Here is a 12,528-nt window from a genome sequence, read left to right as displayed (position 1 = left end):
AGATAGATGGTGTTTGCATGATGCATGCACTGAGGGTGTTCTTCCTAATGGCAACATCTGAGCGAAAGGGGGATGCCATCAAGAACTGTGGAGACTACATACTTGTTTAAAGTAAGAATATATTAAAAAGAAAAAGGTTTTGAATCAAACCACACTGAAATCAGAAGTTTGCACAACTCCTCACAAATCAAGAGCTCCCCAGCCAGAAGGTGCCTTCTTTCCCTGCACATGACCACTGGTGGTCTTGGTTTCACTGGACACTTGCACAGTGCAGGCTTGGAAGAGGGCATTAGGACATTTTTTTCCACTGAAAGGGTTGTCAGGCATTGGAAGAGGCTGCTCAGGGAAGTGGTTGAGTCACCATCCCTGGAGGGATTGAAAAGACCTGTAGCTGTGGCGGTTAGAGACACGAGTGTCCCTGAAGGGTGGGCTTGGCAGTGTTAGCTTAATGGTTGCCCTTGATCTTAAGGGCCTTTTCCAACCTAAATGATTCTATTCTTTCTAAGAAAAGGTTTTCTTCCTGTGGTTTTCTTCAGTATTTTAATACCACTTGAAAAAGCCGAGGATGGGATAAATGTCCCTCCTCCTCTTTGTCGGACACTTGCTCCGTGCTTTGGACTGCCTTCTCCTTTATCTAGTGGACGCCTCCTCCTCCATACTTGCAGCTGTTCTTTGTGTTTACACCACTGCGCAGATTAAACACCTTGCATCGTGTTTCCTTAACAGACACCACCGCAGTGAAATGACAACAAGCAGTATGAGGACGTTTCTGCACATGTCAGAGGTGGCCAGCTGAAAAAGTGCCTGAACAGAGCACTGGGGTGCCCAACGCCGCCGCCGTCCCCGCTCCTCGCTGCAGACCCCCCTGGATGCAGCTGGACACAGCACGGTCCCCTCATTGCCCACAGCCCTTCAACAGCTTTGTTGCCTGCGGGGCCCTGCAGTCCCGCCAGCGGCGGCTCTGCCAGTGAAAAGCAGCAACAGAAGTTGCTCTTCAGCAACTGCTCCTCCAGCTGCTCCTTTCTGCCAGGCCACCGTTTTCAAACGTCACCGTGACGTCGCATTGTGATGTCACCACTATGCAGCACGGGCATCACAATGCCGTGCCGGAATATCTGCTGGGACCCACAGCCAGCCAGTGCCAGCTGGCCTTTGCTTGCTGACTGGCAGGACCAAGGCCTGGCTCTCCACGGTGGTGGCCACCGAGGCAAGCTTGGCACAAAAGCAATGGAGCGGGAGCTGTCTGCTCAAGTAACACCATCCCTGCCTGCTCCGGAGGAGCTGGGGCAGTGGGCAGACACGACTTGTGCTGGCCCTCCAGGACAGGGGGAAAGTGCCCCCCGGGACGCTGCCATGCAAGTGGTAGGGGAGGAGCGGCACGTCCAACCGGGGGGTGACGGACATGACACCAAACAAGTCCCTCCTGCTTCCAGCAAGAGCGTGGGCCAAGGCAGTGGGCTCCTGTCGCTCCGCTTTCCACAGAAGCTTTGGATGATAATGGAAAGCGACCAGTTTCGGTCCATTTGGTGGAGCAAGGGAGGAAAATACGTGGCCATCAACGAGAAGCTCTTCAAAGAGGAGGTGCTGGGCGGGGGAGGACCTCTGCAGGTTTACACCAGGCAGAGCATGAAGAGCTTCCTTCGCCAGATGAACTACCACGGATTCGTCAAAATGCAAGGGGATGGCGAAAGATCTGCCTCCCTGCCTGAGTTCCTGGCAGAAGAAGCAGCAGCTGCTGCTCACAGCAAGGTACAGCCATCGCTCCGCACATCCACTAACGCTCACAGGGGTCTTGGGGGAGGGACGGACCTTCGCGTCGCATAAGGCCTCGCAATAGAGGGGGCGGGGAGGGCAGCGAGCAGTCCGGTTTTAGTTTCCTCCTCGGGGCGTTTTCAGGAAGGTTTGAGTTAGTCTTTCTGACTAGTAGAAACGTGGATAAAGTACAGTTTGGTTATACCTGCTTAGTTTGAAGCCGTCCCATGGAAAGACCGGCTCCGTGTAACCTCATTGCTCTGAATGTCTTTGCTACGTGTCTTGCTGCACCAAATCTGAAACCTTCCGGCCGAATGCCAAGAGGATACACTTAAGGACCCCAGTGTTACCTCCCTGCTCATGCCCACCCTGGAGTTGCTGAACAGTCATGGTATTTGGCTTTTGAAAGCACTTCTTATGCTTTTGAAAAGCCTACGCTGCTCTTGCTGCCAGGGGTGGCGGTGACTGAACAGAACGCTTCACGTAACCTTTCGGCCTCAGCTTGAGGTTTCAGCCGTCCCCGAGAGTCCCTTCCACTATCCATGTTTGTCTTGTGCAATTCAGAGTCTGGCTTCTCGTAGCTTGGGCTTTTCCAGGCTTGGGATGGCGGCAACTGACTCTTCTCCTTTGCTTCTTCTAGGTACTCTACTACTATAACCCCCTCTTTAACAGAGGGCATCCCCACCTGCTGGAAAAGTGCCGGAGGAGGGCTGGCCTCAAGCGGAAAGCCCTGGAGATGGATGAGGGGCAGCCCTGCAGAAGACCAGGTGGCCAGCCTGCAGGGGACATGCCAGCGTCCACCAAGCGATGGGCTGAAGCACCTCCCAGCCTCGGTGCCACCCGTCCATCTCCACCGGCAGCTGCTCCCGCACTTCCAGAGCCGGCGGGAGCAGCGGGCAGCAAGAACTTCAGCCCTGTGGCCCCCTCCTCCCCACCACCACTCTCAGCTCTGCCAGCGTCCCCAGCACCACTCTGCAGACAAAGCCCTCCAGTCCCCCACTGCCCCACCTGCACCTGCCACCTCAGGACTGCAGACGCCATCGGACCCCAGCGCGGCACAATCTAAAGAGACGGAAAGAGTCAGCAGCCCGTCATGAATGAGTGTCCGATGGTTGTTGCTAAGGAGTGCAGCTTAGAAGAGCTGATGAGAAACTGATTGAACAATAAAGCTTTTCCAGTTGTCCTGTCCTGTTTGCACAGTGGAAGCCCAGACCTGAGTTTTTATTTCACCTAAGCAGAAGCGAGCCCACAAGCCATTTAATCGTCTTCCATTAACAGTTAAGCTCTAGATTCTTAGCCTTACTGAGTAAAAAGATAGATGGTGTTTGCATGATGCATGCACTGAGGGTGTTCTTCCTAATGGCAACATCTGAGCGAAAGGGGGATGCCATCAAGAACTGTGGAGACTACATACTTGTTTAAAGTAAGAATATATTAAAAAGAAAAAGGTTTTGAATCAAACCACACTGAAATCAGAAGTTTGCACAACTCCTCACAAATCAAGAGCTCCCCAGCCAGAAGGTGCCTTCTTTCCCTGCACATGACCACTGGTGGTCTTGGTTTCACTGGACACTTGCACAGTGCAGGCTTGGAAGAGGGCATTAGGACATTTTTTTCCACTGAAAGGGTTGTCAGGCATTGGAAGAGGCTGCTCAGGGAAGTGGTTGAGTCACCATCCCTGGAGGGATTGAAAAGACCTGTAGCTGTGGCGGTTAGAGACACGAGTGTCCCTGAAGGGTGGGCTTGGCAGTGTTAGCTTAATGGTTGCCCTTGATCTTAAGGGCCTTTTCCAACCTAAATGATTCTATTCTTTCTAAGAAAAGGTTTTCTTCCTGTGGTTTTCTTCAGTATTTTAATACCACTTGAAAAAGCCGAGGATGGGATAAATGTCCCTCCTCCTCTTTGTCGGACACTTGCTCCGTGCTTTGGACTGCCTTCTCCTTTATCTAGTGGACGCCTCCTCCTCCATACTTGCAGCTGTTCTTTGTGTTTACACCACTGCGCAGATTAAACACCTTGCATCGTGTTTCCTTAACAGACACCACCGCAGTGAAATGACAACAAGCAGTATGAGGACGTTTCTGCACATGTCAGAGGTGGCCAGCTGAAAAAGTGCCTGAACAGAGCACTGGGGTGCCCAACGCCGCCGCCGTCCCCGCTCCTCGCTGCAGACCCCCCTGGATGCAGCTGGACACAGCACGGTCCCCTCATTGCCCACAGCCCTTCAACAGCTTTGTTGCCTGCGGGGCCCTGCAGTCCCGCCAGCGGCGGCTCTGCCAGTGAAAAGCAGCAACAGAAGTTGCTCTTCAGCAACTGCTCCTCCGGCTGCTCCTTTCTGCCAGGCCACCGTTTTCAAACGTCACCGTGACGTCGCATTGTGATGTCACCACTATGCAGCACGGGCATCACAATGCCGTGCCGGCATATCTGCTGGGACCCACAGCCAGCCAGTGCCAGCTGGCCTTTGCTTGCTGACTGGCAGGACCAAGGCCTGGCTCTCCACGGTGGTGGCCACCGAGGCAAGCTTGGCACAAAAGCAATGGAGCGGGAGCTGTCTGCTCAAGTAACACCATCCCTGCCTGCTCCGGAGGAGCTGGGGCAGTGGGCAGACACGACTTGTGCTGGCCCTCCAGGACAGGGGGAAAGTGCCCCCCGGGACGCTGCCATGCAAGTGGTAGGGGAGGAGCGGCACGTCCAACCGGGGGGTGACGGACATGACACCAAACAAGTCCCTCCTGCTTCCAGCAAGAGCGTGGGCCAAGGCAGTGGGCTCCTGTCGCTCCGCTTTCCACAGAAGCTTTGGATGATAGTGGAAAGCGACCAGTTTCGGTCCATTTGGTGGAGCAAGGGAGGAAAATACGTGGCCATCAACGAGAAGCTCTTCAAAGAGGAGGTGCTGGGCGGGGGAGGACCTCTGCAGGTTTACACCAGGCAGAGCATGAAGAGCTTCCTTCGCCAGATGAACTACCACGGATTCGTCAAAATGCAAGGGGATGGCGAAAGATCTGCCTCCCTGCCTGAGTTCCTGGCAGAAGAAGCAGCAGCTGCTGCTCACAGCAAGGTACAGCCATCGCTCCGCACATCCACTAACGCTCACAGGGGTCTTGGGGGAGGGACGGACCTTCGCGTCGCATAAGGCCTCACAATAGAGGGGGCGGGGAGGGCAGCGAGCGGTCCGGTTTTAGTTTCCTCCTCGGGGCGTTTTCAGGAAGGTTTGAGTTAGTCTTTCTGGCTAGTAGAAACGTGGATAAAGTACAGTTTGGTTATACCTGCTTAGTTTGAAGCCGTCCCATGGAAAGACCGGCTCCGTGTAACCTCATTGCTCTGAATGTCTTTGCTACGTGTCTTGCTGCACCAAATCTGAAACCTTCCGGCCGAATGCCAAGAGGATACACTTAAGGACCCCAGTGTTACCTCCCTGCTCATGCCCACCCTGGAGTTGCTGAACAGTCATGGTATTTGGCTTTTGAAAGCACTTCTTATGCTTTTGAAAAGCCTACGCTGCTCTTGCTGCCAGGGGTGGCGGTGACTGAACAGAACGCTTCACGTAACCTTTCGGCCTCAGCTTGAGGTTTCAGCCGTCCCCGAGAGTCCCTTCCACTATCCATGTTTGTCTTGTGCAATTCAGAGTCTGGCTTCTCGTAGCTTGGGCTTTTCCAGGCTTGGGATGGCGGCAACTGACTCTTCTCCTTTGCTTCTTCTAGGTACTCTACTACTATAACCCCCTCTTTAACAGAGGGCATCCCCACCTGCTGGAAAAGTGCCGGAGGAGGGCTGGCCTCAAGCGGAAAGCCCTGGAGATGGATGAGGGGCAGCCCTGCAGAAGACCAGGTGGCCAGCCTGCAGGGGACATGCCAGCGTCCACCAAGCGATGGGCTGAAGCACCTCCCAGCCTCGGTGCCACCCGTCCATCTCCACCGGCAGCTGCTCCCGCACTTCCAGAGCCGGCGGGAGCAGCGGGCAGCAAGAACTTCAGCCCTGTGGCCCCCTCCTCCCCACCACCACTCTCAGCTCTGCCAGCGTCCCCAGCACCACTCTGCAGACAAAGCCCTCCAGTCCCCCACTGCCCCACCTGCACCTGCCACCTCAGGACTGCAGACGCCATCGGACCCCAGCGCGGCACAATCTAAAGAGACGGAAAGAGTCAGCAGCCCGTCATGAATGAGTGTCCGATGGTTGTTGCTAAGGAGTGCAGCTTAGAAGAGCTGATGAGAAACTGATTGAACAATAAAGCTTTTCCAGTTGTCCTGTCCTGTTTGCACAGTGGAAGCCCAGACCTGAGTTTTTATTTCACCTAAGCAGAAGCGAGCCCACAAGCCATTTAATCGTCTTCCATTAACAGTTAAGCTCTAGATTCTTAGCCTTACTGAGTAAAAAGATAGATGGTGTTTGCATGATGCATGCACTGAGGGTGTTCTTCCTAATGGCAACATCTGAGCGAAAGGGGGATGCCATCAAGAACTGTGGAGACTACATACTTGTTTAAAGTAAGAATATATTAAAAAGAAAAAGGTTTTGAATCAAACCACACTGAAATCAGAAGTTTGCACAACTCCTCACAAATCAAGAGCTCCCCAGCCAGAAGGTGCCTTCTTTCCCTGCACATGACCACTGGTGGTCTTGGTTTCACTGGACACTTGCACAGTGCAGGCTTGGAAGAGGGCATTAGGACATTTTTTTCCACTGAAAGGGTTGTCAGGCATTGGAAGAGGCTGCTCAGGGAAGTGGTTGAGTCACCATCCCTGGAGGGATTGAAAAGACCTGTAGCTGTGGCGGTTAGAGACACGAGTGTCCCTGAAGGGTGGGCTTGGCAGTGTTAGCTTAATGGTTGCCCTTGATCTTAAGGGCCTTTTCCAACCTAAATGATTCTATTCTTTCTAAGAAAAGGTTTTCTTCCTGTGGTTTTCTTCAGTATTTTAATACCACTTGAAAAAGCCGAGGATGGGATAAATGTCCCTCCTCCTCTTTGTCGGACACTTGCTCCGTGCTTTGGACTGCCTTTTCCTTTATCTAGTGGACGCCTCCTCCTCCATACTTGCAGCTGTTCTTTGTGTTTACACCACTGCGCAGATTAAACACCTTGCATCGTGTTTCCTTAACAGACACCACCGCAGTGAAATGACAACAAGCAGTATGAGGACGTTTCTGCACATGTCAGAGGTGGCCAGCTGAAAAAGTGCCTGAACAGAGCACTGGGGTGCCCAACGCCGCCGCCGTCCCCGCTCCTCGCTGCAGACCCCCCTGGATGCAGCTGGACACAGCACGGTCCCCTCATTGCCCACAGCCCTTCAACAGCTTTGTTGCCTGCGGGGCCCTGCAGTCCCGCCAGCGGCGGCTCTGCCAGTGAAAAGCAGCAACAGAAGTTGCTCTTCAGCAACTGCTCCTCCGGCTGCTCCTTTCTGCCAGGCCACCGTTTTCAAACGTCACCGTGACGTCGCATTGTGATGTCACCACTATGCAGTGCGGGCATCACAATGCCGTGCCGGCATATCTGCTGGGACCCACAGCCAGCCAGTGCCAGCTGGCCTTTGCTTGCTGACTGGCAGGACCAAGGCCTGGCTCTCCACGGTGGTGGCCACCGAGGCAAGCTTGGCACAAAAGCAATGGAGCGGGAGCTGTCTGCTCAAGTAACACCATCCCTGCCTGCTCCGGAGGAGCTGGGGCAGTGGGCAGACACGACTTGTGCTGGCCCTCCAGGACAGGGGGAAAGTGCCCCCCGGGACGCTGCCATGCAAGTGGTAGGGGAGGAGCGGCACGTCCAACCGGGGGGTGACGGACATGACACCAAACAAGTCCCTCCTGCTTCCAGCAAGAGCGTGGGCCAAGGCAGTGGGCTCCTGTCGCTCCGCTTTCCACAGAAGCTTTGGATGATAGTGGAAAGCGACCAGTTTCGGTCCATTTGGTGGAGCAAGGGAGGAAAATACGTGGCCATCAACGAGAAGCTCTTCAAAGAGGAGGTGCTGGGCGGGGGAGGACCTCTGCAGGTTTACACCAGGCAGAGCATGAAGAGCTTCCTTCGCCAGATGAACTACCACGGATTCGTCAAAATGCAAGGGGATGGCGAAAGATCTGCCTCCCTGCCTGAGTTCCTGGCAGAAGAAGCAGCAGCTGCTGCTCACAGCAAGGTACAGCCATCGCTCCGCACATCCACTAACGCTCACAGGGGTCTTGGGGGAGGGACGGACCTTCGCGTCGCATAAGGCCTCGCAATAGAGGGGGCGGGGAGGGCAGCGAGCGGTCCGGTTTTAGTTTCCTCCTCGGGGCGTTTTCAGGAAGGTTTGAGTTAGTCTTTCTGGCTAGTAGAAACGTGGATAAAGTACAGTTTGGTTATACCTGCTTAGTTTGAAGCCGTCCCATGGAAAGACCGGCTCCGTGTAACCTCATTGCTCTGAATGTCTTTGCTACGTGTCTTGCTGCACCAAATCTGAAACCTTCCTGCCGGATGCCAAGAGGATACACTTAAGGACCCCAGTGTTACCTCCCTGCTCATGCCCACCCTGGAGTTGCTGAACAGTCATGGTATTTGGCTTTTGAAAGCACTTCTTATGCTTTTGAAAAGCCTACGCTGCTCTTGCTGCCAGGGGTGGCGGTGACTGAACAGAACGCTTCACGTAACCTTTCGGCCTCAGCTTGAGGTTTCAGCCGTCCCCGAGAGTCCCTTCCACTATCCATGTTTGTCTTGTGCAATTCAGAGTCTGGCTTCTCGTAGCTTGGGCTTTTCCAGGCTTGGGATGGCGGCAACTGACTCTTCTCCTTTGCTTCTTCTAGGTACTCTACTACTATAACCCCCTCTTTAACAGAGGGCATCCCCACCTGCTGGAAAAGTGCCGGAGGAGGGCTGGCCTCAAGCGGAAAGCCCTGGAGATGGATGAGGGGCAGCCCTGCAGAAGACCAGGTGGCCAGCCTGCAGGGGACATGCCAGCGTCCACCAAGCGATGGGCTGAAGCACCTCCCAGCCTCGGTGCCACCCGTCCATCTCCACCGGCAGCTGCTCCCGCACTTCCAGAGCCGGCGGGAGCAGCGGGCAGCAAGAACTTCAGGCCTGTGGCCCCCTCCTCCCCACCACCACTCTCAGCTCTGCCAGCGTCCCCAGCACCACTCTGCAGACAAAGCCCTCCAGTCCCCCACTGCCCCACCTGCACCTGCCACCTCAGGACTGCAGACGCCATCGGACCCCAGCGCGGCACAATCTAAAGAGACGGAAAGAGTCAGCAGCCCGTCATGAATGAGTGTCCGATGGTTGTTGCTAAGGAGTGCAGCTTAGAAGAGCTGATGAGAAACTGATTGAACAATAAAGCTTTTCCAGTTGTCCTGTCCTGTTTGCACAGTGGAAGCCCAGACCTGAGATTTTATTTCACCTAAGCAGAAGCGAGCCCACAAGCCATTTAATCGTCTTCCATTAACAGTTAAGCTCTAGATTCTTAGCCTTACTGAGTAAAAAGATAGATGGTGTTTGCATGATGCATGCACTGAGGGTGTTCTTCCTAATGGCAACATCTGAGCGAAAGGGGGATGCCATCAAGAACTGTGGAGACTACATACTTGTTTAAAGTAAGAATATATTAAAAAGAAAAAGGTTTTGAATCAAACCACACTGAAATCAGAAGTTTGCACAACTCCTCACAAATCAAGAGCTCCCCAGCCAGAAGGTGCCTTCTTTCCCTGCACATGACCACTGGTGGTCTTGGTTTCACTGGACACTTGCACAGTGCAGGCTTGGAAGAGGGCATTAGGACATTTTTTTCCACTGAAAGGGTTGTCAGGCATTGGAAGAGGCTGCTCAGGGAAGTGGTTGAGTCACCATCCCTGGAGGGATTGAAAAGACCTGTAGCTGTGGCGGTTAGAGACACGAGTGTCCCTGAAGGGTGGGCTTGGCAGTGTTAGCTTAATGGTTGCCCTTGATCTTAAGGGCCTTTTCCAACCTAAATGATTCTATTCTTTCTAAGAAAAGGTTTTCTTCCTGTGGTTTTCTTCAGTATTTTAATACCACTTGAAAAAGCCGAGGATGGGATAAATGTCCCTCCTCCTCTTTGTCGGACACTTGCTCCGTGCTTTGGACTGCCTTTTCCTTTATCTAGTGGACGCCTCCTCCTCCATACTTGCAGCTGTTCTTTGTGTTTACACCACTGCGCAGATTAAACACCTTGCATCGTGTTTCCTTAACAGACACCACCGCAGTGAAATGACAACAAGCAGTATGAGGACGTTTCTGCACATGTCAGAGGTGGCCAGCTGAAAAAGTGCCTGAACAGAGCACTGGGGTGCCCAACGCCGCCGCCGTCCCCGCTCCTCGCTGCAGACCCCCCTGGATGCAGCTGGACACAGCACGGTCCCCTCATTGCCCACAGCCCTTCAACAGCTTTGTTGCCTGCGGGGCCCTGCAGTCCCGCCAGCGGCGGCTCTGCCAGTGAAAAGCAGCAACAGAAGTTGCTCTTCAGCAACTGCTCCTCCGGCTGCTCCTTTCTGCCAGGCCACCGTTTTCAAACGTCACCGTGACGTCGCATTGTGATGTCACCACTATGCAGCACGGGCATCACAATGCCGTGCCGGAATATCTGCTGGGACCCACAGCCAGCCAGTGCCAGTTGGCCTTTGCTTGCTGACTGGCAGGACCAAGGCCTGGCTCTCCACGGTGGTGGCCACCGAGGCAAGCTTGGCACAAAAGCAATGGAGCGGGAGCTGTCTGCTCAAGTAACACCATCCCTGCCTGCTCCGGAGGAGCTGGGGCAGTGGGCAGACACGACTTGTGCTGGCCCTCCAGGACAGGGGGAAAGTGCCCCCCGGGACGCTGCCATGCAAGTGGTAGGGGAGGAGCGGCACGTCCAACCGGGGGGTGACGGACATGACACCAAACAAGTCCCTCCTGCTTCCAGCAAGAGCGTGGGCCAAGGCAGTGGGCTCCTGTCGCTCCGCTTTCCACAGAAGCTTTGGATGATAGTGGAAAGCGACCAGTTTCGGTCCATTTGGTGGAGCAAGGGAGGAAAATACGTGGCCATCAACGAGAAGCTCTTCAAAGAGGAGGTGCTGGGCGGGGGAGGACCTCTGCAGGTTTACACCAGGCAGAGCATGAAGAGCTTCCTTCGCCAGATGAACTACCACGGATTCGTCAAAATGCAAGGGGATGGCGAAAGATCTGCCTCCCTGCCTGAGTTCCTGGCAGAAGAAGCAGCAGCTGCTGCTCACAGCAAGGTAGAGCCATCGCTCCGCACATCCACTAACGCTCACAGGGGTCTTGGGGGAGGGACGGACCTTCGCGTCGCATAAGGCCTCGCAATAGAGGGGGCGGGGAGGGCAGCGAGCGGTCCGGTTTTAGTTTCCTCCTCGGGGCATTTTCAGGAAGGTTTGAGTTAGTCTTTCTGACTAGTAGAAACGTGGATAAAGTACAGTTTGGTTATACCTGCTTAGTTTGAAGCCGTCCCATGGAAAGACCGGCTCCGTGTAACCTCATTGCTCTGAATGTCTTTGCTACGTGTCTTGCTGCACCAAATCTGAAACCTTCCTGCCGGATGCCAAGAGGATACACTTAAGGACCCCAGTGTTACCTCCCTGCTCATGCCCACCCTGGAGTTGCTGAACAGTCATGGTATTTGGCTTTTGAAAGCACTTCTTATGCTTTTGAAAAGCCTACGCTGCTCTTGCTGCCAGGGGTGGCGGTGACTGAACAGAACGCTTCACGTAACCTTTCGGCCTCAGCTTGAGGTTTCAGCCGTCCCCGAGAGTCCCTTCCACTATCCATGTTTGTCTTGTGCAATTCAGAGTCTGGCTTCTCGTAGCTTGGGCTTTTCCAGGCTTGGGATGGCGGCAACTGACTCTTCTCCTTTGCTTCTTCTAGGTACTCTACTACTATAACCCCCTCTTTAACAGAGGGCATCCCCACCTGCTGGAAAAGTGCCGGAGGAGGGCTGGCCTCAAGCGGAAAGCCCTGGAGATGGATGAGGGGCAGCCCTGCAGAAGACCAGGTGGCCAGCCTGCAGGGGACATGCCAGCGTCCACCAAGCGATGGGCTGAAGCACCTCCCAGCCTCGGTGCCACCCGTCCATCTCCACCGGCAGCTGCTCCCGCACTTCCAGAGCCGGCGGGAGCAGCGGGCAGCAAGAACTTCAGGCCTGTGGCCCCCTCCTCCCCACCACCACTCTCAGCTCTGCCAGCGTCCCCAGCACCACTCTGCAGACAAAGCCCTCCAGTCCCCCACTGCCCCACCTGCACCTGCCACCTCAGGACTGCAGATGCAGGTCATGCCATCAGACTCTAGTATGGCATGTTCTGGATGGGCAGAGAGTCAGGAGCCAGTCGATGGTGTTGAATATCATTTTTAGTACACAGAAATTTTCAGAGCTGGCAATAAACCTTTGTAGCAATAACGCTTTTCCAGCTGTCCTGTCCTCTTTGCACAGCACAGTGTTGGGTGAGTTCCTGCTCCACCACCCAAACAGTTTTCAGAAGCAACTGATCCACCCCTAGCAGAACCAACCATTTCTCCCCGTAGACCAGCCTGGTTTCTCAGCGCTAGAAAGTAAAAGCCAGTATGAGGGTTGCATGGTGCATGCCCTGGTGTTGCGTCTTCCGCATGCCATCTGTGGCTGGGAGGTCCTGTCACTCCTCTGCAGAGGCATTCTCCCAAGGCCACGGCAGGCTACCAGGAGCTCACAAGTCCTGGGACTCCGCAGGGGGTACGGCTGAACCGTAGAGCTTTCCGCAGGAGGAGGCAACCCATTACCCAGTGACTGGAGGAAGAATTTCTGACAAGAGCATTTACCAAGGTCCAGTTTAGCAAAG

At 54.4% G+C, this 12,528-nt stretch overlaps 4 protein-coding genes across 4 annotated transcripts; all 4 read left to right on the top strand.

Moving 5' to 3' along the window:
• The first annotated feature begins 1,248 nt into the window (after positions 1-1,248).
• LOC129735979 (heat shock transcription factor, X-linked-like) lies at positions 1,249-2,830 on the top strand. The gene is made up of 2 exons (XM_055709002.1): positions 1,249-1,749; positions 2,393-2,830. Exons 1-2 carry the CDS (start codon positions 1,354-1,356, stop codon positions 2,816-2,818), a joined length of 822 nt encoding a protein of 273 aa, XP_055564977.1. The 5' UTR covers positions 1,249-1,353; the 3' UTR covers positions 2,819-2,830.
• Positions 2,831-4,312: 1,482 nt separating this feature from the next.
• LOC129735974 (heat shock transcription factor, X-linked-like) lies at positions 4,313-5,894 on the top strand. Its single transcript, XM_055708993.1, has 2 exons — positions 4,313-4,813; positions 5,457-5,894. Exons 1-2 carry the CDS (start codon positions 4,418-4,420, stop codon positions 5,880-5,882), a joined length of 822 nt encoding a protein of 273 aa, XP_055564968.1. The 5' UTR covers positions 4,313-4,417; the 3' UTR covers positions 5,883-5,894.
• A 1,482-nt stretch (positions 5,895-7,376) lies between these two features.
• Positions 7,377-8,946, top strand: LOC129736074 (heat shock transcription factor, X-linked-like). The gene is made up of 2 exons (XM_055710239.1): positions 7,377-7,877; positions 8,521-8,946. Exons 1-2 carry the CDS (start codon positions 7,482-7,484, stop codon positions 8,944-8,946), a joined length of 822 nt encoding a protein of 273 aa, XP_055566214.1. The 5' UTR covers positions 7,377-7,481.
• Positions 8,947-9,869: 923 nt separating this feature from the next.
• Positions 9,870-12,062, top strand: LOC114015027 (heat shock transcription factor, X-linked-like). The gene is made up of 2 exons (XM_027800721.2): positions 9,870-10,941; positions 11,585-12,062. Exons 1-2 carry the CDS (start codon positions 10,261-10,263, stop codon positions 12,002-12,004), a joined length of 1,101 nt encoding a protein of 366 aa, XP_027656522.2. The 5' UTR covers positions 9,870-10,260; the 3' UTR covers positions 12,005-12,062.
• Positions 12,063-12,528: the final 466 nt, after the last annotated feature.

The sequence above is a fragment of the Falco cherrug genome, chromosome 4 (genome assembly GCF_023634085.1).
Source record: "Falco cherrug isolate bFalChe1 chromosome 4, bFalChe1.pri, whole genome shotgun sequence".
NCBI classification, from domain to species: Eukaryota; Metazoa; Chordata; class Aves; order Falconiformes; family Falconidae; genus Falco; species Falco cherrug.
This window is presented reverse-complemented; position numbering and strand designations above follow the sequence as displayed.